The sequence below is a fragment of the Erithacus rubecula genome (assembly GCF_903797595.1).
Source record: "Erithacus rubecula genome assembly, chromosome: 2".
In the NCBI taxonomy this organism is placed as follows: Eukaryota; Metazoa; Chordata; class Aves; order Passeriformes; family Muscicapidae; genus Erithacus; species Erithacus rubecula.
In genome coordinates, this window is record NC_136685.1 from 46957314 (window position 1) to 46982897 (window position 25584).

The following is a 25584-nucleotide window of genomic DNA, read 5'->3' on the forward strand; positions in this document are numbered from 1 at the left end:
GGGCACACGAGGAGCTGTGGCTGGGTGGTGAGTGTTGCTACAGGGGGACTTTTTGACCACAAACAGGTGTTCTCTGCCTTAGCCAGTCATGCCAGATGAAGGTATTCCTGTTCCCAGATGCTGAGCACTGTTCATCCTCTGGAGAATGAAGCCATGAAGGGTTCACTCAAATTTTTTAAGCTATTGAGGACAATGTGTATGAAATAGGTAACACTTACTGTAGGAGCTCAACATGCCCAGGCAGCAGAAGATAGACACTAAAGTTAGACAGCAGAGCTGCTCACACAGTGAATGCCTGGCCCTGGCCCTAACATCTCTCACCTGTGCAGGTAAGCAGCCCACAGGAGGTGAATGCCTGGGCTCAATCCACATGGACAGTCAGCCCAACCCCACCAACCTGCACCAAAACCTTCATCATGCCCAAAGGAAGGAGAGTAAGAACATCTGATTCTGGTCCCGTGCCATAATGGATATAGAGCAAAAAATTTAAATACAGACTGAATTTAAGTCTTTAAGTCAGTCACCCCTAACTCAAGGTCAATGTATATCACATTTGGAAAAAGGCCTTTTGGACAATTTAAGAACCCCAGGGGCCAAGAACAACTAAGAACACAGTATCTGTAGAGAAAAGAAGACAGAAGAAAGCTAAAAGTTCTTGCTTTGGGAAGGAATATCTGAGAAATTGTACTCTCCACACAAGCCTAACTTTAAGTGGAGGCAAATTTTAATTATTAATATTTTATTATATTATGAAGAAGGAATGTTTAAAATTGATTTGAGTGTTCACCAACACAGTATATTTACTTTCTGTTGTGCAGTTATCTTTGACAAGGAACCTAAAGCAGGCTCTAATTTTTTGCATTTCATGAACAGGCACAATAGTACATTAAAAATAACGTAATTAATGTAATTAAAATATGAGAAAATATTCACTAAAACTCACATTTTTCTAATTATTTGCAAAAAGGCGAAAAGTTTTTTACAGAGACAGATTACATTTGATCAGGCTTTTCCATTTAATAAATAGCCTGGCTTCAAAAGCATTTAACAGTGAATCCTTTAACTATATATACAGTTGTGACCCACAGCTGTGACAGAATGAATTACAAGAATTTGACCTTGTGATTCAGTGGCATAGTGGCCCAGTGCTATGTAGAAAAGTTGCACAAGAAGGTTTTTCTCCATACATAATGATTATTGCAGATTTATGAGCTATGCTTCCACTATGTACAACTGGCTTACTTCTGTACAGACTTCCACAGGGAGGGGGGAGGGACCACAGTCCCACACATCATAATTGCTAAATTAATAAGCATGGTTCCCATCCCTCTCTCTTGAAACAAATTGAACTGAAGAGAAAGAAGGTCTTACTTTTCAACTCCTGAGACTTCCAGCCTGAGTTCATATCATACCCTGCAAGGAAACTGCAAAATGGCATGAACACTTGAAATTAGGAAGATGATCTAGATCTGGAGTAAACTGGATGACTTCTTTTAATTCAAGCAGCCACTCAGCTCATACTTCTACTTGCTTTCAGCTCTCTTAGTTATTCAGCCAGGGATACTGTGATCAATAAACCAGCACATAAACTGCCCTCTCCAGTAAATGGCACTCTGTCTATATTAGAAGTGGTCAAGCCCTGCTTACTTGCATTTATCTCCCATTACTCCACACCTTTTGGGAAAGATTATAACTAGATCAATTGCTAACTTTATTTAAAAGACATGTGATTCAGACATAATAGTTTGTTCCTGGAAGTGACTGCTGGATTGCTTCATATTTTGCACAAGTAGTTTCTGAGCTCCTACTTGGATGCAACCTCATAAACATGACTAAATCATTAAGACTACTTGTTTCCCACGGAAAAAAAAAAAAACAAATGCAGACTGTGCAAATTCAGCTGTGAACTCCCTCTTGAAAATCCCAAACATGCTACTGTTAAAAATTACATAGTATTTATGTATTAATGAGCAAAATTTGGGATTTTTAAAAGCATGAGGACTAATACCTTGCAGAAACAAAAAAATTCTTGAAAACACCTATAAAAAACAATCTGAGCTTTGTCACTGACAGTGACCAATGATGCTGTCAACTAGTAAGTTATAAAATAGTGGGATCTGTTTTGACAAAAAGTATCATGAATCTTTAGATCATAATATTTTCGAGGCGACTCTAAAACAATATGTTTAAATGAACATTCTGCCCCATAAACAGCATCATAGCATGTTTGGTTGATTGTCTTCAAAATCCAGATGACCAACAACTTTATTTCTTTTTCCTTGAAAGTATGAAAAATTATGACCTAAGACTACCAAGCAGCTGTGAGAAACTGCAAAATATGTGGCAGTGGGATGAAGACAAATGATTAGTCTTCAACTTGATCTCATAATTACATCATAATAGGTGACATGATTGGGTAGGTTACAGCAATTAAAGTGATGAAAAGTGCACATTCATCCCCTATATGACTCTCATTAGAGTTACACCCAACTGCTGCTGTTGCAGTCAATGAGGCTGCCTATCTCTTAACATCCAATTATCCCTTAGATATTCCCTACCAGTGCTGGGAAGAGCCCTGCTATCACCACCACCCAGACTTGGCTGCTGAAAAGACAAAAGTCTTGAAGCCTGCTGCCGTTTAGTTTTCTCTCCCAGAATTTATTGTCTGTAATTTCTTTTTCCATGTTCTTAAGGTCTAAGAATATTTATGGTCTCTCCCCCCTGGGGATTTTTGCTACCAGTGTAATTACATAATGACACTATATGGTTCCAACTCATCCATATGTGTGCAGGCGTGACCTGTGCTAGTGCAAGTTAAACTGTTTCTTCTATCAGAAGATTTTTTTCTGTCTGATCCTTGCCTCTTGTTAGCATTCTGTCATGATATCCTCTTAGCTACTTGGTCAGAGCTACTTGAAAAGTGGAAATGTTATTTTACTGACTCCTTCCCTCCTGGGTATTTTCACACCTGGAGAGAGATGCTTACACTAAGCCAGGAGGGAAGCTGCTAACATGAACTTCACCAGAACCCAGACTGGCTCTGAGAAGGAGGGTACAGTCCCACAGTCTACTACAAATGGGTAGGTTTTTTCTAATTGCAATGGGTAAATGACAACTTTTTTTTTTTTTTTTTTTTTTTTTTTTTTTTTTTTTTTTTTTTTGCAACAGTAGCTAGGTGAATTCCAGAGAAGTCCCGGAGGTCAGTCCATCTCCTCATGGTTTAATGGTATGCAGAACCTTAGTGGAGGTGGCTGAAATGTCCCTGCTGCTCCATGGGCAAGGCCTTAGATTCCAATGATAAAAACAAAGCATAGGGCATCGTGTCCATAAAATACTCTACATACATAGAATACTTCATGTATATCTCAAGGAATTTGCTAAACTTCCTAAGCTGCTTGTGGCAGCACTGACTTTGCTGTAGTCTGATCATTTTTAACAGAGAGGACTCCTCACACAGCATATGCAAATGTTGCATCTAGACACATTTCATGATTTTACTTGCTGTGTTTTATTTTCTGAATTCTTTATACAACCACCACATACATTTCTGCTGTCAGAACTCAGTCCCTGAATACACGGAGATCAGCAACCACAACATTTTGCTGTCAGCTTTATCCTGTAAATCCACTATACCATTTGCTTTTGCCCCAGTGAAAATGCAAAACGTGGCCCGTGTATAGAGACTGCTAAAAGGCCTCTCAGTCTGCAAGCTATCCTTCTGCTAATGAAGAGATTAACATACCTCTCAACGTCTATAATTGTTCTCCAGTTTTGTAATTTGTAACCTCGGGTCCTCTCCACCTCATTGTGTTTTCAATTCCTCCCCCTTCTTTGCAAAGAAAAAGCTTTCCACTCACTAAGAACAGGGACTTTCCTGTTAGCTGCACGAAAGTAAGACTGGTCTATTAAAATGAAACTTAAATCTCTTGTACAAATTAAGCTTTTGGTTTCTATTTTTTTTCCCCTAGAACCTGCACAGAACAAGGTGCTTTTGAAAGGAAGACTGTATGCAGTGTCAAGCTTGCAAGATAAGATTAGGTGAACTCTGGGGTGTGTTCTTCCTTCCTCCTCTGCCCCTTGCCCCAGACATACTACCAGTTTAACATCACACGAGGAGCACGAGGAGTCATCAAGTGATTTAGGTCTGCTTAGAAGCAGTTCTTTCTCTCTGTGTTACATACAATTATGCAAAAAGTATGGGCCAAGAAAGTAAATCCATGAATCTAGAGACTGTACAAGCCTACAAATGGAACCTGGGTATGTCCCCAAACTGACCATCCACCTGAAGTGTTTCCTGCTGATTTTCACCTCAAGTCCTCACTCGCTGTTTGTTCACCTCCTGAGATGAAAGGTCTCAGAGTAAAAACTCAATTGCTCATTTGCAGGTGAGTAAAGGTATCCATGCAATGAACGATGAGACACATTATCTCTCTGTAGGTGGCTCTGTTAATATCATTTGCAACAAACACACAAAATACTCCCAACTCCTACCCTTGGAAAACTACCTGTGAAGGAAAAGCATGTGCTCAAGCTAAAAAGTAGCTGTGGGTTTGGGTGAATCAGGTCTCTTCCAAATTAAGTCAGTGACCAAAATCTGTTGCATTAAACTGTCAGAAGTGGTTTGGCAGGGAGTTTTCCTGTTGTGAAGCTCCCACTGTGTGACAACATATTAGTCAGGCTCAATGTATGCCTTCTTTCTGAACTAGTCTTTTGCCTTAACTCAAAGCACTTGCCTCTAAAACTGTTTTTATTTAAAAGCTGGTTTTAACCCTCCTCCTTACCAAGGGAAATTTGGGAAAGTACACATGAACCATTGTAGCAATGTGACAAGGGTTACACGAGTCCTTGTTAATAGCAACTTCGAGAGCTATAAACTACTTCATTCATCTTGATTATTACTTAATTGTGGAAGCTGACAGTAAGTTCTTTGCCTAGAGCATATTGAAAACTGACAGAGAGAGGGCATAGTAATGAGAATGTAATAGCAAAATAAATAATACAGAAGCTACTTCACTGATTGCATCATTATTATCCTGCTGAAGTCAATAGGAAAGCTGTGCTCCCAACACCTGCCAGAGGAGCAGGGCTTCCCTCTGAGCACTACACGTTTGGAACAGGAAACACGTGGCCTTGGACAAGTGACCGGCTCTGGCTGCTCCCAGGTGGTGAGATTGAAACGGCAGCCTGCACGCTTTCCTTCCACCAGTGCTCTCCTTACTGCCCACGGACAGAAAACAAACACCACTCCCAGACATTTTACAGCCCCAGTCTCAAGGGCATGACTTATCGTTTCACTACGAATCATAGAAATAAAAATAACTGTGAATTGAATCATTATCTCTCTGTCTCAGAGGGCACTGCCAAGACTCCAACGCCCAGGAGAGGAAGAAAGCCTCCTTTCAGGGTACCTGCCAGCCTACCTTCCCTCTTGCTCTGATCCTCCTAGAGGTGTGCAACAGGCAAGAAATGTTTTGGCCTTCCAAGGCTCCTAACTTGCCTCTACCAACTACCAACCATCCAAGTTTTGTGGAGAGATCAGCACTAGTGACATTATCTGCAAGCTCCATGGCAAAGTGTTCTGCACATTGAATTGCCCAAGATGACTAAAGCCAGTTTATCAAAGTACTGCCTCCCTAAGGGTAGTTGGTAGTGACCTGCAGGAGTATCCTATCCCTATTTATGATAACCCATAACAAATGTAACTAGAAACTGACACTATTACTAGAGAATATATTCGAGATCTCAGTTGATGGAATACAAATCAGCAGAATTCCCAGTGCCAGCTCATGTAGTACTGACTGGTTTTGAGAGCCTGCTGAGACTAATACAAAACAATGCACACTCATGTGCTGTTATATTGCTTTTCAGCAACTACCACCCTGTCAAAGATTATACGTGTTTTGCAACATATGTATGATCCTATCCATCTCTCTCCTTCATGTTTCCATTTATGCTGAGGCTCATTTGTAGGTTTTGAACCCGAATTTGTTATTGTAAAAACTAATTTTCTGCGACCACAGTATTTTACCCACTCCTGTGGGATCTTTAAATCTAGTCTTGGACCTGTTGCAGAGTTTTGCTTTCTTTCTTTGTCTCCATAATCACCCTCACTTGTATGGATTTGCTCCTGACAATCTGTGAGACAAGAACAGGCCGCTTTTATTCACATGGACACACTCCTCTTTAAAAGTCTCTCAGCCTTCAGAGTCTTGATGAGAGTGACACCCATCCCAGCCTCCTTCAACCAGAAGGATGCTGGCATTTGTTGGCAAAATCCAGTGAGGATTAGTCTGACCACCAAACCGCTCCACTAACAAACATGCTTCTTGCCTTATATCATCTCTAACATTTTAGTCTAGATTTCAAACTCTGCTTTGAAGGGTAGGTCTCAGATACTAACAACGTGTGTTAAATACATATACCAAGAATATAATGTACTGGGTACATGGCAAAAAATATGCCTGATCACATATGGTGTCTGAAAAGTTAAAAAACAGACATTAACACTTGCAAAACAAGAGCTCAATTAGAATAAAGGTTTACCAAACTCGACTTTTTCTAACATAATATAAAATCTAGCAATGTTGTCTCTGACATACAAGTTAATTCTGTGCTTCATTTTAGCATAGCAGCACAGTGCTCCTGACCTGCCAGCAGTGCAAATCTACCGGCCTCACAGCAACCCATCCCCGAAAAGGCTGTACAGAGTCCGACAGCTCACCTTCCATTCTCCAGCGTGCTTTTAAAAGGCAAACCACCGGGGCCTGCTTAACATTCGGGTCTCCTGCGGCTGCTGGCCCTGCGTTCCCTGTCGTGCATCTACAACCCTCCCTGTGCCACAGGTTTCCTCTGAGCAGGACAGTCAAAGTCTCACCCAGACAGAGAGATGCACACAGCATATTTTAGACAACTCCTGTTTAATTCAGCCCGTAATTGTAACAGTGCTGGCACAGGTTACCCATACGATTTGCAAAGCTGCGTGGCGATATCTCCTCAGGAGCGAGGGGCCCGATCACGGCCCCAGCTGTACTGAAGGGGCCGGACGCTGCCGCTCGCCCCACTCGTGTCCGGCCCCGCGCACACACCCCGCGGCATCCCTGCGCCCCTTCCCGCCGGGAATTAGCCTGCAAACGGCAAAATGATCCTGTTTCCTCAAGAACATACACGTATATATGAGTGTATGTGTGTATATATCTATATGTATATACAGGCATGTACGTGGCTTGCAAACTTCGGGGGCTCGCAGGCGATGCTGGGGCTGCCTGGGTTTGGGGAAAGCCGCGCCCCGGTGCAGCACCCGGAGCGGCGGCGGGCGGGAGAGCAGCGCTCGGCGAGGGGAGGAGAGGGGGCGGCGGAGCCGCGCCGGCCCCTCGGTCCACGGCAGGAGGAGGAGATACCCCGAGCGGCAGCCCAATGGGAATAGTGGCGCTTCCCCTTCTCCCGTTTCCTCTCTCCACCCCCAGACCCAGGCCGGGGAGGCGGGAGGCGGCAGCGCTGCAGCCCGGCCACCGGCGGGGCGCGGGGCCAGAGGCAGCCCCGCACGGCCCCTTCTCCGCCCTCGCAGAAACACCTGCGGGGGGAAGGATGCCGGGAGGCGGCCGCCCTTCGCCGCGGGAGCGCGGGCTGGCTCAGGATCCGCCCCGACCACAAGGAGGAGGAGGAAGAGGAGAGGCAGAGAAAGGAGCAGGAGGGAAGTGGGGAAGTTGTGCCTTGCCCGCCCCGCCGAGAGCCGGAGCCATGGGCTCGGCCGGGGGGGCGCGGGCCGCCCCCTCGCTGCTGCTCTCGCTGCTGCTCGGAGCCTCAGCCCCGCTCTGGCTGCGGGCGGAGACGCTGGGTGAGTGCGGGGCCGGGCGGGGACGGGCGCCGGGGGCGAGCGGAGGGGTGCAGCGGGCTACCGCCGTCCGCGCCTCGCCGCTCTGCGGGAGCGTAGCCTGAGCTGCTCTCCGGGCTGTATATAGCTGACCTGGTTAATCCTCGCCGGGTTTATCCCTGTGTCTGAGTAGCTGCGAGATTAAAGTTGTAACCAGCCTTGCTGGTAAATTTATACTACGACTTTCTTGATCTTTGTTAATTAAGACTTATTTTTTTTAAAAAAAATATCTTTTGTAATTAGTCGGATAAGCGGCGGAAAAGTCTCCGGCAAGTTGCGTGCAGGAGGCAGGAGGAGGCCACCTGGGCGCCCGCGGTGGCCGCGCCTCGCCAGCCCCGGCGGGAGCCCCGGGCGCGGCGGGCGGCGCTCGGTCAGCGCAGCGCCGCGTCTGCTCCGGGGCTGGGGATGGGGCTGGGGCTGGGGATGGGGATGGGGATGGCAGCCCCTGCCCCACTGCCGCCTACGGCAGCGCTGCTATCACACTGCCTCGGGGTGAAAGCGAAATGCCCGTACACGTGCCGGGACGAAGTTTCGTAGGCATCTCTAGGAGATGTTGCGAGCATTTTTGTGGTAGTGCAGTTTGTTACACATAGAGTGCGGGTGCTGTTCTCTCTACCCTGTGTTTTTAAACTTCCTGTGTAAATTACCAGTACAGCTGACATCTCTGACCGCGGAGTTGCAGCCTCTTGGCTGTTGCATTATGTGGCCTGATGTATCCGTCTTGGAAGACTTCACTGGCAGCTCCCGATAAAATAGCTAATACTGGAAACTGAGCATCATAATGAGCTCGACAATGCATTCAGATAACTCAGAAGTCCTGTATTAATGTTCCGACTTGGCTGCACATTCCAGAACCCAGCGCCGTGCCATTAGCTGTATACAGGCATTGGCATTGTATACAGGCGTTGGCAGAAAGTATTTCAGCTGATTTATACCTGTTCTTCCAATAAACCCCTATTAACAGAGGTTTCTGGTATACATCTCCACAATAGGGAGAAGTTGGTATGGGTCGTTTTGACACTTGCCAGCTTCTTGGTGTCTTTGCTATTCTGTCCTCGATGTGCTGGGATTCCGATCTGATATGTTGCAGGAAACATACATAGCAGAGAAAAAAGGTTCATTTAATTCTCTCTTTTCATGAGTGTTTTCAGGGGTTTTTTGGTTTGTTTCTCTTTCACTGATGCTTGTCCTTCACTCGATGGCACCAGGGAGAAGAAAGTCATTTGGGGAGCAAGTGAGTAATAGTAAGTCTGCTGGGATTTCAGGGGATTTTGGTGCATGCAGTAACACAGTACTAAGTATGAATGTTCCTTCTTGTCCACATTCCCAAATTAATTGCTAAAAGCACTTTTTCTTTTTTTATCCATGTTAAAAGTATTTCTACTACCAAATCAACAGAATGGAAATACAAGGACTATTTTGCCTGTTTTTCTTTGGACCAAACTCAGATTTACAAGATAATCTGTCCAGTGTCTAGAATGCAGAAAAGATGTTGATCCCCCCCCAATTCATTTCTCCACAGGGGAAGTTCTTCCGTGTTTGTCTATTACCCTATAAATTAGGGGCTAAGTGTTCTAAAGTCACACCAGTGGAGAAAGGGGATAAGGATAAGTGGATACAAACTTCCTGTTACACAAGCTTCTTGACTTGATTTAAAAGTTGTAATGGAGCAGGAGAGGTGCCAGAGTGAATCAGGCTCGAGTTTCAGATAATTCTGTATCTTGTCACCACTGGTGTTTCCCACCAGCTGGTTCAAAGAAAGATGCACTGGTTTAAGTATATTGATTTTAAAATACTCATTTTTAAAACATGAAGCATTACATTTTTCTGATTCTTCATGAGCTGACTGTACAACATGCAGCCTTTACCTTCCTCTTAACTTTTTCTTGAGGGGTGCTATGGAACAAGCATGAAGTGGCTGTTATAGTTTCTGTTCTTTTACTTTGGTTTTAAATTGAGGAAAGACCCCTATTTTCCCTCTGGCTTGGTTTTTCAGAGGATGGCTTTTATCTGAGTGTGGTCGTATAGAGGCTGGGTGTCAGCACTCTTTGTGTTCTTGAAAATATGTTAAATGTGTGTGTTTTCTGAGGAATCTATGAATGTGAAATTTTGTTGTCCATAAAATGATAATAAGCAAGGCTGAACAACAAGGGAAACTATTTTAATTAAAAAATATTTATGGGCTTAGTGGCTCTTACCTGGGAACAAACACTACATCTATGACTGTCCATGAGTAATATATAGCTTTGGGATTTATAATAAAAGGCAGTTCTTCTCTCTTTTTATTCTGCTGTACACCCATCTTCTCTCAGGGTTTGAGCTGCCAGTTCTTTACTGACAGCTACAAAATATACCTTGTTCCCCATCTGCCAACCTCACACAGCCATCCCATATCCTGATATCTCTTCTAAAAATCTCCTGCAGTGGTTAGAACCAAAGGCAGAAGGGAGGCAAACCTGAACACATCATCTTTGCCTTTCACCATTCCCTGATTTTTCTTCTGGTGATGTTGAGCAAGACCTTGAACCATGTAATTGTGGGCATCAGAAGTCAGAGTTGAATCTGAGTCTTTCAGAGTTCTGGCTCATTTTCTATTGCATTTCTGGCCAGTAGGACTTAAAACTGATCCAAAGGTTGGTTGGTTGTAGGAAGGCATAAGAGGAATGAGGATTTTAATCTATTAAGTACAAGATTTAAGCCACTGCTCTTGCTGTATCTCATTTATTTTCACTTAAAATAAAACAGAGCTATGAAACTAGTTCATGTGGGATTTGCAGATCAGCATCCAGGAGTGAGCTTTGCTTGCTGTATTCCTGGCTCTGTTGACAGTTTCACCCAGTGCCCAGTTGGAAGAATCGATGGGGAGTAGACTTTTATATGTTTTGAGGAAAGGCTGTTATTCAATGTGACAACAGTGTATCCAGTAATTACGAGAGATTATGCCTGTTCTCAGGGGCTTGCACAAAACCCTTGCTGAAGAATACTGGTGTGATCATGCTAATCCACTTTGTATGCCCATTTCCAGCAGTTTGAAATGCAGATTGAGATGAGTCTTTCTTGTACCCAAACCCCCCCCCCCCCGCTTCAGTTTCTGAATATAAGTGATTGGTAAATTTTCAGTTTGTTTGCGTTTTGTCCTTATGTCTGTTTCCTTCCTTGGCTCCCTCTCTCTTTCCTTGGGAATGCTGACTAGAATTGCTAAAGAGGGAGGCAACAGTTTTCCAGTTGCAGTTCATAAGCGATGCGTGTACCCACCACAAGAAAACTGCAATGTTTTCAGTCACACACACTTTGCTATAAATAGCTCTGAGCTCTTTGTAAGTTCTTCTCTTTAGGTTATCAGGGGATGTATTTCAAACAAAATCAAAGAGAGAGGGCAGCAAGTCTCTCTGACAATGCAGGCAGAAGAAGATGCTTTGGGAAAGTTGTTACCTGCATGGATGTTGAATCATATTTCATTAAAAATTCCTGATTTGCATATGCAAATTTATGTTTATCAAAACTGTCACCTTTACTCCACCTGAGCTACGTGGGTAGCACAGTAAAAATTAGTTTGAAAAAATGTCAATTTTGAGGACAGTCATGCTACTGTATAGGGATGTCTAAGGTACCTTTTCAAAAGTATCTTAGGTGCCAGCACTAGTGTAGTTTTGGAAGCCCATGTGAGCTCTCACACCATGCTGAGAAGTGTGGTCCTGTGTGGTGGCAGGCACTGAAGTCCTCAGCATAGACATCAGTGTAGTTTAGGGCTGGCTGTATTGGATCAGATGCTCTCCTGTGGCATGTACTCATCAACATATGGGTTTGCACCATCTGCTAAGAATAAAACAAGCCAGACAAAATCAAAATAAAATCCTTCTGACTGGATTCAGTGGAATGGTGTTGGATCCCAACTAACTGCAGTGAAAAATATTAATAGCAATGCATAAGAATGAGCACATAACTTCCCCAAAAGGTTTAATTAGTGTTACAACTGGGAGTGGGAAACTTCAAACTGGGACAGGCTAATAGTGATGCTTAAATAAAAAAAGGATAGTGGTTTGACTAGTTTTAAGAGTATACAGATACCTTCATTTTTGCTTTCAAAAGAAATTACAAACTATCTAATTAAACTGATTTTTGTCTGTGAAAATTGTGTGAGTGCTAAAGCCACATTTTTGAGGTTGGCTGTGTGCTTGTACATAGAGAGAGGCTGCCAGTAGTTTTGGTTAGGATTGTTGATCCTGTATAATTAGGCCTGGGAGCTGAGTGTTTTGAGGAGAGGAAGCATTTTGGTCTTTCATTGCCTCTCTCCCTGTCTCTTCTTTTGGCAGAGCCAGGACTTGCCTCTCAGGATTTCCTTCCAAGATGTGAAGGCTTAGTTTGGTGGTGGTGGTACTTTCTCATACTCTTTGAGCAACATTTCCAGTTCCAGTGTGACCGTATTTGTTATTTCTGTTTCCCTAATGGGACAGGATTGCTGTCTGGTGACAGCTGCATTCTGTTCCCCACACAGGCACAGAGGAGGGTGAGTGCACCTAAGCTGTGCAGTATTTGCCCATCTCCAAAGGGCTTCAGTGAAGGTATTTTCAAGTCAAGCATGATGTGAGGGACAGGAGAATAAATTAGGAAAGCAGAGCAAGGTTAGAATTCCAGTCCCTAGGCTGGACTCCGACAGGACCAGGGTGTATCTAGTATCTAGTATATATATCTAGTATCATGCATTTCAGCCCAAGCTACATCTGTAATTACATTCGTGTTCATCAGGCATTTAGTTAAGCTCTAAAACATTGTTTCTTCCTCCAGTTGCTGCAGAAACCTCATATCCATCACAGTTTTATTCCATGATGTTCAAGTTTTTGGCATTTCCACCACAAATTGTTCAACAATATTGGATTTCAGTCTAATGCTTTGACATTAAAGTTGAAGTCATGTTGATGTCATCTTCCAGATGTTCATGTCTACTGAATGAAAATTTTGTTTGTTTGTTTTATTTCAAATTACAAAAACACATGGGGAATTCTGGATGTGATCCCTCATGCTATACAAAGGCCTGTGTGTGTCCTGTCAGAAATCAAACAAAACTTTTCTTCATGGAGTAGCAGCAGAGACTTCAAAGGGCTGGAAACATAGGTGGATTTCTTCACCCACCCAAACAAAATGGCTTTGTTACGTGCCTGAGCCTTGTTGTTGCAGCTGCACTAACTGTGCAGAAAGGAGATGTGGCTCTGCCTGAAATCACTCGTGTTTTGCTCTGGTGCCACACCAGTTCTGTCTTAGTGTGTTGTTCTGTCTTAACAGTCAGCAATGGCTCACTTGTAAAATGAACTCATAACAGCAGCAACAAAATCCACACTTTGTCCTCCAGGTCTAAATACATTTTAACTTGTAGAATAAGTTCATTCATCTTGTGGGTCTCCCTCTGCTGGGATGTTTTAGCAGTGAGGTCCATGGCTTGCATTTGAGCTGTTGCCTTCCCTGTTGTGTCAGCTTTCTCCCAAAGGCAGGGGCTTGTATTAGCCCATGTTTCTTGTGTCAGCCTGCTACAGGGGAACTGAAGTTCAAGTGCTTCTGAGCTACTGAAGGCTTTCTGAGTGTTGTGTTAGCATTTTCACACCCAAGGAATCAGCACTTACTGATCTAGTAGATTTCTAGCACGGACAGAAGAAACATGGTTAAACTCATGGTCCTTGCTAATGCTTGTGCTTTGAAAATTAATCCACTTTTCTTTTTTAGATGAAACTTAGTTGCTGTGTTTTGTAGGTGGAAAGCAAAGTAAAATTGTATCAAAATAAACTGAGCAGCTACACTGAGAGAGTCACTCCTGGGTTGAATGAAAAACTGTTCAGACCTTTCTGCTGTATTCTCTTTTGGAAGTTGAGAATGGGATTGTTTAATGCTACTGCTAATCAAAAGAATCTGATCAAAATGGAATTATGGAGTATCAGTATATAAGTTCACACAGGGTGGCATGAAATGGACTCCTCTCTACTATTTTCTGCATCCATAGGTAAATATCTTTGTGTAGACTCATTAATGTGTCACAGAAGACACAGAAATGATGCTGTGGGTCACAAGTGGTGCCACAACCAACACTATAGTATTTAATGAGATTATGTAATTTAGTAGTTAAGAAATTATGTAGCTGGTTTTTTTTGTTGTTTTTTTTTTTTGTTTGTTTGTTTGTTTTGGTTAGGTTTTTTTGTTTTTTTTTTTTTTTGTTTTTGTTTTTGTTTTTTTTTTTTTTTTTTTTTTTTTTTTTTTTTTTTTTTTTTATTTAAATCATCTTTCACAGCAACTCTATGTAACCACAATGAACTGGGAAGATCACAGAAGTTTGTGGAGCTTCTGCATGTACCATTTTGTTTAGTACCTTTAGAATGAATATCAAGCATGCTGGTTGTTTGACAATACTGAAAAAAGACATTTCTTGCTTTTGGTGCATCAGGTCAGAGTAGTTGATTGTTTCTTCATCTTAGTTCAGTTAAATTTTTCTTCCATTTCTACTGGAGTTGCAAGAAACCATTTATTGTTAGTTTGCAGTAACCATGGAGGAAATAGTTTCTTAGACACTGGGTTCACTGTGTCAGAAGACATAAAAGAATTTGTTATGCTGATAAATGACAATTATTGATTCCATCCCAAATCAATCCATTTTCTCTTGAGATATATGTTGATTTACACCTTGGGGATAGTGGGGTGTTTGTATAATTCACTTTGAGAAAAGTAGCATCCTTTCTCTTGTCCTTTCTTATTAATAGATTAAATTTTCCACCTAGGCGTACAGGCATGGAAGGTGGATGTGTGATTTTTCAAGTAAGTCAAGGCAAGTTTGATTCCTAGAAAAAAAGACCAGCCTCCATCATTGATAACTGTCTATCTTGCTTGATGTATATCACACAAACAAGGTAATTGCATATTAAAATGAGGGGAGTGTGTGGTTTCATTCTTTCATGTTCAGCCATTTCCTCCTGCCCAAATTAAAACTGTTTTGAAATCTTGCCTTCCCACCTGCTACTGTAACTGGAACAGCTCTGCTCCAGCCTCTCCTTACCCTGGTGTCTCTGAATTTCCTGTCCCTGTGGGTTTGTCAGTCCTTAGCACTGCTGTGAATATTCCTATTCCTGTGCAACCCAATATTCAAGTCTGGCCTTGAGCTTGCAGCATATGTTTCCCACACAGTCCAAATTTGGTGCAATATACTGTAAGTTAATCTCCAGTAAAGCATAGCACAGAGAAAAACCTGGGAAGAAAACAGATGGAGAAAGTAGAGCAAACAATTTGCATATATATGATATGACTCTTAGTTAAGATTAGCATTTCCCACTTTGCCTGGAAAGCCCTTAATAAAAATCCAACTTCATGTTTGCCTCAAGTCAGCAGACCCGGAGGAGATGCCCTAATGGCAAAATGTCCCCCTGGCACAGGGTGGGAGGGGGCTCCATCTCCTGCTCCAGCCCTGTGTTGTTGATACATTTCTGGATTGCTGTAGGCAGAGGGGCAGGGAAGAAACTGCTGTCTGTGATATTTGCTCCTCATAGCCTTCCTAGCTCTGAACCATCACCAGGGTCCTGAGCTACTCTGCATGGGTGGCTGATGGAGAAATGTGGCCATTTCTCCATTTATTTATGGTCCTTCGTGGCTCTTTCTGAGCATGCAGGTACAAGAAGTGCTTGGAAGTGGACTCAGTGCCTTCTCTGCAATTGAGGTGTGTAATATGGACTTGTATCTCCTGGTAATCATTTATTTATTTAGAAAACAAAACATCAGTTTCCCTTTTGCAAAAATGGGACTCTAAGATTCCTCTGAAATTTCCATACATTTATAGCTCCATTCTCATATCTGTCCAAACCTGCACAGTAATGAGATGTTGATGTGGTCAGTTGCAGCAGTATGCCACCTTCATAAAAGGGAATCATTGAAAAATATTTAAATGAAGCTGTGCAGTAAATAAATAAATTACAAATCTCTTTTGTTTCAGCAGTTAAAAAGGCATAGAAGTTTTCTCACACCCACAAGCTCAAGAGTGCTGTATTTAGAGTGCTGAAAAGCAAATTCCAGCACTGAAGCTCCCTTCTCTGGCGGGCTACATTTGGGTATAGTGCCTAAGTCCTGGAAGCAGTGACTAAAACATGCTTATTTTTGACATGTACTCTGGTACTGTCTGTCTTTCACAGATTGCATTGGAACCAGATCGTGATTCACATTTGTGTTAGTGTAAGAAAGACTTTACTACTTGTTCAGGTTTCAAACCTGCATACTGAGTGTAAAGTTCTCTCTTAGTGGACACAGCTTTCTTTTGATAGAAGTTGCTTATATGTCTCTTTCTTTTGACCTTTAAGCAGCTAAATAAATCAAATCTCATGTCCTGGTATTATTTGTCTTTGTGAACTCCTCCAAAGATGAGGTTTCTGGGGTGCTAAAGGAGGCCCAGGTCAGTTGTGGAAATTCTACAAAGTCACTGCCATGTATCTGGAAGGATTTCCCTGGCTACTCCCAGATGGCTGTGCTGCAATGGCTAAAAACCTCAAACTTTGAGAAATGCTAGTATGATGTAAGCTATGTTGCTAGATAAGACATTCAGAAGGGTTGTCAGGATTTTTTTTCTTTACCTGATGGTGGCAATCTAACTAGTTACCAAAATAGCTTTTCATATGTTTGAGGCTGAGCATCTCCTGAGGCTGGCTGCAGGGGACATCCTGAGGAAAGCCAGTTCCCAGCCACAGTCTGGATGGCTGTGGGGCGATTATTGCAGCTTGGGCACGTGGTGGGAATTTGTGGTTTGTGGAACCACCGCGGAACCAACTGGAGGTCATTTGCTTCTTTCTCATTTCTACTTTAAGAGGGACATTACAGTAAATAATGTCTGTGAAGAGGAGGGGAAAACATGCCATGGTTTGTTTGACCTCATTCTCCTTTTGCATCCCTTTGAAGTTGGTAAGTAAATAATTTGGGCAACAAAATCAGCACTCTGCAGTGTTCCTTTGCTTCTTCTGCTACTCTGCCTTCCCTTCCTGCTCTTGGCCCTCCTGCCAGCCACTGCTTGCTTAGCTTGGGCAGCAAAATAAGTATCCTTAGGAACTGCTGCAGCAGGATGAAATGGTTCCTGACTTCCTAATGGAGTTAAATTAAAATGCAACTCAAAAAAATATTTACGTGCTATTTGGTTTTCCTTTTGCAATAGGGCATACTGTGATGTGGGAGACCTTCCCTTAAAAAGATATTAATACTAATTTGAACCCCATGGAGAATGACAGTCACTACTTTTGTTTTGTTTTGTTTTTCATTATAGACTTGCCTTAATTTTTAATGGTTTCTTTCATTATTTGAAAAATATTTTTTTCTGTATCCACAAAACATTGTGAATCTGGACTTATGAAAAAATCGTGTTGTGGTTTTATATACTTTTGAAACGGGGCTCAGCCAGTTGCTTAGCTGGTGTAAATGGCATCTGCCTTGAATCCAGGGGCTTGTGAAATCCCCAAGTGTGTGGCCATTTCTCCTTCTATCTCTCCCTTGGTGCTGTGGCTCTGGGCCTCAGCACTGCTGGGGAGGAGGACTGGAGGTCCTCACCTGCCCAACAATGCCCACCAAGGGCTGTGGTGTTGTTCTTTGGACTCACTGCCAGGAGAAGCACAAGGCTCTGACATCTCACCATTTCCTGTGGAAGTCAGGGGTTGAGGTCCTGGTTTTGTGGAGGTGCCTCTTTGTTACAATGGCACAGTAAAGAGCTGATGCTGTTGACCCAGGTTTGGCAGCAGAGAGGTAGAGATGAAGCACTTAACTCTGCATTTTGTTCCATCATCTCAGAAAGCAGTGAAGGCATGAACCCATTTGTGTTTGCAGCATGCATGGCTCTGCTAGTGATGAAGGTTACAGTTGCTGTATGAAAACCTAAAGTATTTTCAGACCACTGGATTTGGATGCCATCTGGCAAGAAACTTGGATTTTCTCTTTTCTTCTATCCCATGTGAGCAGAGGGCACAGGTTTGACTGGAAGGAGTTGATTTTTTTTTATAAGATACTTATCAGTTCCTATGCATAACTCAAATCTTATTTCAAACACAGATACAAAACTCCTTGACTCAGTTATTATTGTAGCTTTTAATAAGCTGGAGTTATTACTTGAGTGACAGCAATGTGGAAGATGAGACAAATCTCTTTTCTCCTTGTGGGGATTCTCATCAGAACTCTCAGAGCCATAGCCTTGACTCAGTGGCATTCTGTTCCCTTTGACTGTGCCCATTTGCTGCAGTCTCTCTTCAGAAAATGCTGGGTTTTTTGGGCTGAATTCAGAGTTTAGGTATTCAAACCCAGTTGGCTGCTCTTCCCTCAAAGGATGGAGTGGAAAGGAAGAAGGGCAGGCCATGAGCTCCCAACAGCTCTGTTCCCTCCATAGGGAGTAGGGGGAGCCTGCCTTGTCCCAAGCACCACCATGAGGGTGACTTCAGAAGGATGTCAGACTGGGAGAGAGGAGGCAGGGAGGGACACAAGGTTGCTTATGAAAGATGTGCAGCCAAGGGACATCAGGCAGCACTAGTCTGTAACCAGGGAGTCCAAGGGGGAAGCAGTGGGGCTCCCAGGGCTCATCCCATGGGATGGAAGAGGGCAGGGAGCTGAAGGCTGAGTGTGTGATCACACCGAGGTATAACAGGTCTTTAGCACTGGAGTGAGTCCAAGGCTGTTATGAATTGCTTGGTGAGGGTGAATCAGAGGGATGAAAAAGGCAGCTGTTTGCTGCCAGGATATTGTAGCAATGCTTTTGAAAATGCTTTGATATCCTACTCTGTTTTGTACTTGGCCAAATCAACATGTTTCTGAAAGGTGCAGCACATGGAAACTTTTTATAGTACTTATTTGAAAAACTGCAGCCTTTTCCCCATCTCAGAAGGGAATGGTTGGATGAAGGCACTGTGCACACCCACATATGTGTGCAGCCAAGGGGTGGAAAAGCCCAGGGAGCAGAGGAGTGAGACACCATGGCTCAGCTTGTGTGCTGGGCCTTGAAGGGGGATAAGGAAAGAGTCAGTCCAGGCAGGTGGTTCTGGGTGACAGGAGGGCTCCTGAAAGAATCAGCATCATCTTCATGGATCTCTGTGCTGTTTCTGGCACCTCCACCATTGTGCTGAAGCCCCAGTATCTGCTAGGCAGCTCACAGGATGGGACCAGAGCTTGTTTTCATCACCTCTGTCCTTCCTGAGCAGGTTAGATCCTAGAGGGAACCCTCCTGCCTGTGCCAGCAGCCATGGTCAGACCCAGCCCAGACAGCTGCTTGGAGATACTTCTCCACCTTGTCCCACATGCATCCATTTCTTGTGTGTCTGAGGGTGGGGACACCTGCCAGCCCCTTGCTATCTCCTCCTGCCCTCTCCACAGCCACAAGTGCAGGTGTGTCCTGGTGGGATCCCAGGTTTGGGTTTACAGCATGCACTGCTCTTGGCATCACCTCCTGTGTGAGAGAGGGCAAGGTGTGAGTGCCTGCTGCTGTGGCAGAAGGTGCCAGTTGTGGTTCTTTCTTCCTGGGGAGTTGTTTCCATCATCTGCCATGGGAGATTATTTTTATCTCTGGTAAACAGCCTTAGTTCCAGTGCTGTGTGATCTTTGGTACAACCTGCATGTAAGCCAACAGGTGGCTGCCCACGACTCAGAGATCATGATCTTGGTCTTGATTCAAATGCCCGTGGGAACTTGTTCTGCAAAGCATGTTTGATGTGTTTTCAATAACTCCTGATGCCGAGGAGAGATTTTATTAAATCTGGGTAGGTTTAGATTCTCTGGTTGTTTAGTACCTTGTGCTCAAATATGCTGCTTTGCTCCTGTCCAGTGAGAAGCGATGAAACCTGGATGTCTTTAGGCAAGGCTGCCAGCTTCTTGCCAAATGGGGTGATAGAAAACAGTTCTCAGAAGTAATGATAAGTGAAAATTTACTGTCTACAAGAAAGTCTGTCAGAGTGACTGGTTAAATAAATTTATTTGCATCCAGAAGAGCTGTGCCTATAGAAAAGAGTGTGACATCAGGTGTTTAAGCCATAGTTTTTATAGGGATGAGGGAGTTGTGTTTTCAACTCAGTATATTTTAAGTTTGGCCAACACATTCCTACTGAAAATCAAAATTTCCTGTGAAAAATAATAGGAACAAAACTAATGACAGTATTGTTCACATTTTAAATTTGATAATGTGACTAGGGATGTACTCAAATACCTTACAGCTTGCTTCCATTTCTGAGCCCTTATTATATAGTGATATTATATTTGTAAGTTTTTTACTGACATTTAGTCATTCTTTCAGTCTTTGAGTTGTCAGATCCTGAGCTTTAATCCACCTTCCCTCTATACCTTCTGACTCCTTCTTTTAGGGTGTGTTTTCCAGTGAATTTCTGTGTACCAGAGCAAAGAAAAATTGTAATCTTGCTGAGAAACTCAGAATTCAGAGCTGCAGTCAGCCTTCTCTGTTGGAAGCAATAGTTACTAGGACTTGGTCTAAATTTTAGAACATTACTTTGGTTTTTGTGGCAAACAAGCTTTTATCATTAGCTTTTGCTTCATGGCAGGCAGGCAGAACTGAGGCAGAAAGGGATGTTATAGGTGCAGGTTGATGCAACTCTCCTCAGCTGGAGTGTTTGGATGGCCATGTTCCACCAGTGAAAAGTCAGAAAATAGCATTTATGCTTTCTTAGCTCAAAAGATGCTCTGGTGGTAATGCTCTCACTCAAAGACAGATTTAACAAAAAAAAAAAAAAAAAAAAAGGAAGAAGTTTCCCTGTGAGCATGACCTTTCATAACCTCACAGAGGAGGATGGCAGGCTCTCATGTACAGTTTTGCCTGTATACTTTCTGCAGAAATATAAGGGTCTGTGACCTGGACAGTCATCAGGGTCTTATCATGATGGCAAGGTCTCTACAGCATTTTTGAACAGCATTTTGCACCACAAAAGATCCTCAGTGTTGTACAAAGGTGGCATAGCCAGAACATAGCCCAGTAAGATGAAGTCTGTGTGAACACTGGACTTGCCATTTTAAATTCATCCCCATGTGGTTCTGTAACTTTCCCTTTGTTTCTCCTTTTCTTCCCTAATAAGGATAAGTTGCAAACAAAGCTCAGTATTGTAGTTTCTTTATTCCAGTTAAAATAAATTCTCACAGTTAGAAACATGGAGTTTAAATTAAAGGCCATGGGCGTTTTTTAATTTTTTTTTTTTACTGCACAGCAGTTGGCATCACGGGCATCAAGGTTGTCCTGTGTCCTGCTGGAAGTGATCTGGTTTTACACTGCCTAGACCTCTATGGACCCTTCTCTCTGTTCAGAAAATGAACAGTTCATCTACCATAATGTTCTTTATCTCTTCATTCCTGTTGCCAAGAGTTTCCATTAAAAGGTGTTTTGCTTATGAGGCCGGCTTTCCTCTCATCTTGAGTATTTTCCTTGCCATCCTAAAATCAATAGCACTTGGTTGAAAAACCTGAACAACAGATGTTTTTTTAAAGCATGTGAAAAAGGAGATCTGAAAAAACCATATTGAATATGTTTTATGGTGATATAATTTTGGATCTATATCTTCTATTCACCTCTATTCCCAGCATGAACCTATGACAAAAATAAGTAGCAGGCAACAAAGCTAGTAGTAATGCCAAAGCTTCAAAATAAATGTGGTTGCTTGTGAAAAAGCAGATGAGTGAGTTGGATGAAATGGCAGTGTAATTATACAGTAGCAAGTCAAAATTTGATAGCTTGGAGCTTATCTTAGCACAGCATGCCCCTTCCCCCCCACCCCTTGGTATGGCATGTTTCTTTTTCAACACTTCATTCCTAGTTTTTCCTTTTAAAATAATCCTATCAAACCTTTTTTTTTTTTTTTTTTTCCTTCTGATTTTGGAAGGATATCCAGATAGTAATTTGGATGGCACAGACCAAAACATTTAAACCAAAATATCCCCAAAAGTAAAATTGTGGGTAGTTAAAATGAACATTGTGAGTTCCCAGCTCTGAAGGATTCTTTATTTTGTTAACACTTCTTGGATTAGCTTTAGTTTTTCAAGATAAAGGATAACGATATACATGACTCCTGTGGAAAGTGTGCCTGTGCCCTAAATGACCTGAAACTGCCTCTTAGATATATGTGTATGTGACACTAATCCACTGTCAGAAATGTTTCCACTATTTGGAAGATTGACCAGAACAAAATGGCTTAAACTTTAATATACAAATTTTAAGTTACTAGTATGCTTTTAAATAGTTCAGTAAAAATTGCTTCTTTTAGTAGTCAAGGCCTCTTATACCTGCTTCCTTCCCCCTCTGTGGATGCTTCCTGTTTTCCATGTCAGTCCACACATCCCCCCATGCATTTCCATGCACCTTTTCCTGTTGTCCTCTGATCTGCTGCAGCTGCTCCTCAGATGCCTCTCCACCAAGGAGAGGTTCCAAAGCCCAGCTGGCTCCTATGCAGTGCCATGAAGACATGCTTTGAGGAGCCCTACCTTCACCCCTGGAGCACGAGGCAGCAGCACGAGCATTTCTGGGCATGGTGCTGCAAAGCAGCCTGTGTACCATTAACAGTGCACACCCCACTTTGGGAGTCCCTCTTGTGTCTTCACCTGGTCCTCAGTGCTGTTAGTGTTGTGCAAGTGGCACAAGAGAAACAATAGAAAAATCAAATGTGCTTGGTCTGGGATAGTAAGCAGTTAAATCATATGTCTGTGCTTTTATGTATGACTCAGTTACCCTCTCTGTGGTGGCTAGTGCTATGGAAATAAAATGCTGATAACTGGGAGAAAATTACTTACAGAAGATCCTGCTTCTTACATGTGGAATAGCATCCTCAGGGATTTAGTAGGGTTTGGCTATAAAGCAGAAATCCAGAGAGACACTGTCTGTACATTACTGTCAAATACACCCTAGTTCATGAGTGTTTCCAAGCCTTCCTCCTACTGCTTTACAAGAGAAATGTGACTATATTTATTTCAGTTACCTATGTTCCAACAGCAGCAGAACTGAGGTGGAGTATTACAAAATACTTATTTAAAAAGGAAAAATGCATGAGACATGATTATGTAGCCACTATTTTCTTATATTTATTTTATTGAGGGATACATTCTGTTTCTCTTCCTTTCTGTTCTCCTACTGCAGGGGATGGATGTGGGCACACAGTGATGTATCAAGACAGTGGGACACTAGCATCCAAGAACTATCCTGGGACATATCCAAACTACACTCTTTGTGAAAAGAAAATCCAAGTGCCTCCAGGAAAACGCCTCATCTTGAAAATTGGAGACCTGGATATTGAATCACAGAAATGCGAGTCCAGCTACCTTACCATCCAGAGCTCTTCAACATTGCATGGTATGTAAGAGACAAGGCCATGGTCAGTGCATGACTGGTAAAAGTAAGAGTAAAAGGCAGCTTAGCAAAATGCAAGAAGTGTCAGCCTTTGTCCTCTCCTCCTCCTTTTTTACTCAAGAGTTTTGTTCTCTGTGTGGGAACCCCTGTGTTGTCCCATTGTGTGTGGTTCTGCCAAGGCAGAGGGTGCTGTGCTGCAGAGGGGCTGCCAGGGCTCTGCCTTCAGACCTGCAGAGCTGGACCATCACAGTTCTGGTACAGAACTCCCTAGATCTATAGCAGCCCTGTTCCCTTCTTGTGCAGGGGAGGATCTTCCTCACAAACTAGGCAAAGATGAAAAATTGGAGTTGATCACCCTGTGTGTCTTTTCCTAGGCAGACCATGGCTCAAAGAGGAGATAACTTTACTATTGCTAGATGTTAGCTACCTTACTAATGTACAGGCTTTAATACTTGCAGATATTAAATGCATACAGCCAGACTGTGCTCTTGTAAGAGATTTGCACAGGAAGATAAGCAAATAATCTGCTACAGCTGTGCACTTAAAACAATCATAACGGCAACAGGATTCTCCCCAGGGAGAACCTGAGGCCTTCCTCAAAATGGTTTTCCCAACCAGTTGTCACTGAAACTTTTGATCTGCACTTTCTAGAAGAGTCAGACTGATTTTTCAAGTCATGCACTCTTTTTCAGAAATCCAATTTAAATTCAAGTCTGCAAGGAGTTGTGTAATGAAGGAATAAACTCCTGAATTGATAGTTTGGAAAATTTTGCCTGCTGGGAGTGGGCTGTGTAGCCCTTCAGTCAGCTGAGGCTAAATGTGCTGTGCTGGACTTAACCAGCAGAATGGATCCAAGGGAAAAATGTGATGAAGATAGGAGCTGCACAGAGCCTCTGCAGGTTTTCCACCTCGCTGCTTGGCTCAGAAAAGTATGCGGTTCTCCAAAGATGAGATCTCATAGACTATCTTAGTAGTAAGGAGGGTTGATTGCCTTTCATTTATCAGCATGATAGGCTTATCACTCATCTGGTAAGAGAAGATCAAATGAAGTATTAAAGGCTTGCTCACAAAGGAAGGTAAAGGTAATTATTGTTCTCATGGGGGAGGCATTACATTTTTAAAAAATCTTCTCTAAGAGTGGGCAGTGTTATGCTGATTTCTAAGCCTGCACAGAGCTTGATTTGAGGCATAAGGAACATCTCTGTTCATGTGTGCTGGGATTTTTTAATGTTATTTATTTCTTTCTTCACTGTGAGAGAGGTGAAGCACAGGAACAGGTTGCCCAGAGAAGTTGTGGATGCCTCATCCTTGGAAGTGTTCAAGGCCAGGCTGGATGGGGATCTTACCAACCTAATCTAATGGAAGGTCATTGCCCATGCCAGGGAGGGTTGGAATTAGACTCCCTTTAAGATCCCTTACAAGCCAAGCCATTCTATGGTTCTGTGATCCATTTCATAACTAAGCAATGAGTTGTGTTCACTTGAAGGAGTCTGTCTGTACTTGGCAGTAAGAAATAAGTGGCTGTTATTGCACTAGCATATCTTTGAATAATTTTTACTGATACTGTCTTGACTTTTCTAATCTAAGGATCTTCTCAGAAAGAGGAATAAATCAATATATTGTTTTTCCAAGTGAAAAATGAAACTTTGATGTTGATTGAAATTCTGGCTCCTTACAGATCAGCCTGAAGGCATCTTCACATCATTTATACTGCAGTCATTCAGCCTATAAGCACAGAATAGCTGTGTATTATGCAATCAAGTCCACATAATTAATTTTTTTAAAGTATTCCCACACCCATTTTCAGATCTGATTGATAATGTCTGATGCATGTGGACTGTAATTTGCATTCTCAGTAGTGAACTGCACAATTAGCAGATTTTGGTCATATCTGATTAAACCAGTTTTATAGTTTAGGCAGATATACCTTCTGTAATGGTTTTTGTGGTCTGCAGCTCACTGTAAACTTTCCCACCAGCATACCTACAGAGTGTCTATTCTACATTCAGGCAAATCCATGCAGAATGGATGTGGAAATAGTTCTGTGGGCATAAATTCATGATGTTGCTTATGTTTTAAAAGCCACATGAATTCTTAGATGAGATTAGAGCTTCTCTAAGTCTTTTTTTACAACCATCTTGCTATGGCTTTGGGTTTCAATATGCATTTGTGCAAGTGAAAGAAGCCTTATGAATAAGCACTGCTACATCCATTCAGTTTGCTAAGTGTCCTTTTAGACAGCTGGTTTTGGACTCACATCTCCTCTTTGCAGCCCTTCCCTTTTCATGAACATCTACAGGCAGCTCAACATCTTCCCTCTGGCCGAGGAGATACTGACCTTAGATATCGAAATTCTTTCATGGGATGATGGAGAGTTGAAAATATTTTTCAAGCACTGGAA

General features: G+C 42.6%; 1 protein-coding gene and 1 long non-coding RNA gene across 2 annotated transcripts in view; one reads left to right on the top strand and one right to left on the bottom strand.

The window, feature by feature from the left end:
• LOC306798934 lies at nucleotides 1-6816 on the bottom strand. Its single transcript, XR_013773513.1, has 3 exons — nucleotides 6722-6816; nucleotides 525-618; nucleotides 1-136 (listed from the first exon to the last, which is right to left on the bottom strand). It is a non-coding gene; the product is annotated as an uncharacterized lncRNA (long non-coding RNA).
• A 597-nt stretch (nucleotides 6817-7413) lies between these two features.
• Nucleotides 7414-25584, top strand: part of DCBLD1 (discoidin, CUB and LCCL domain containing 1) — a gene marked incomplete at its 5' end in the record, with an annotated part of 46574 nt that continues 28403 nt past the window's right edge. Inside the window, 2 exons of the mRNA XM_079299027.1 lie at nucleotides 7414-7834; nucleotides 22974-23186. Coding sequence (XP_079155153.1) covers nucleotides 7414-7834; nucleotides 22974-23186 — 634 coding nt within the window. The remainder of the gene's footprint in view (nucleotides 7835-22973; nucleotides 23187-25584) is intronic.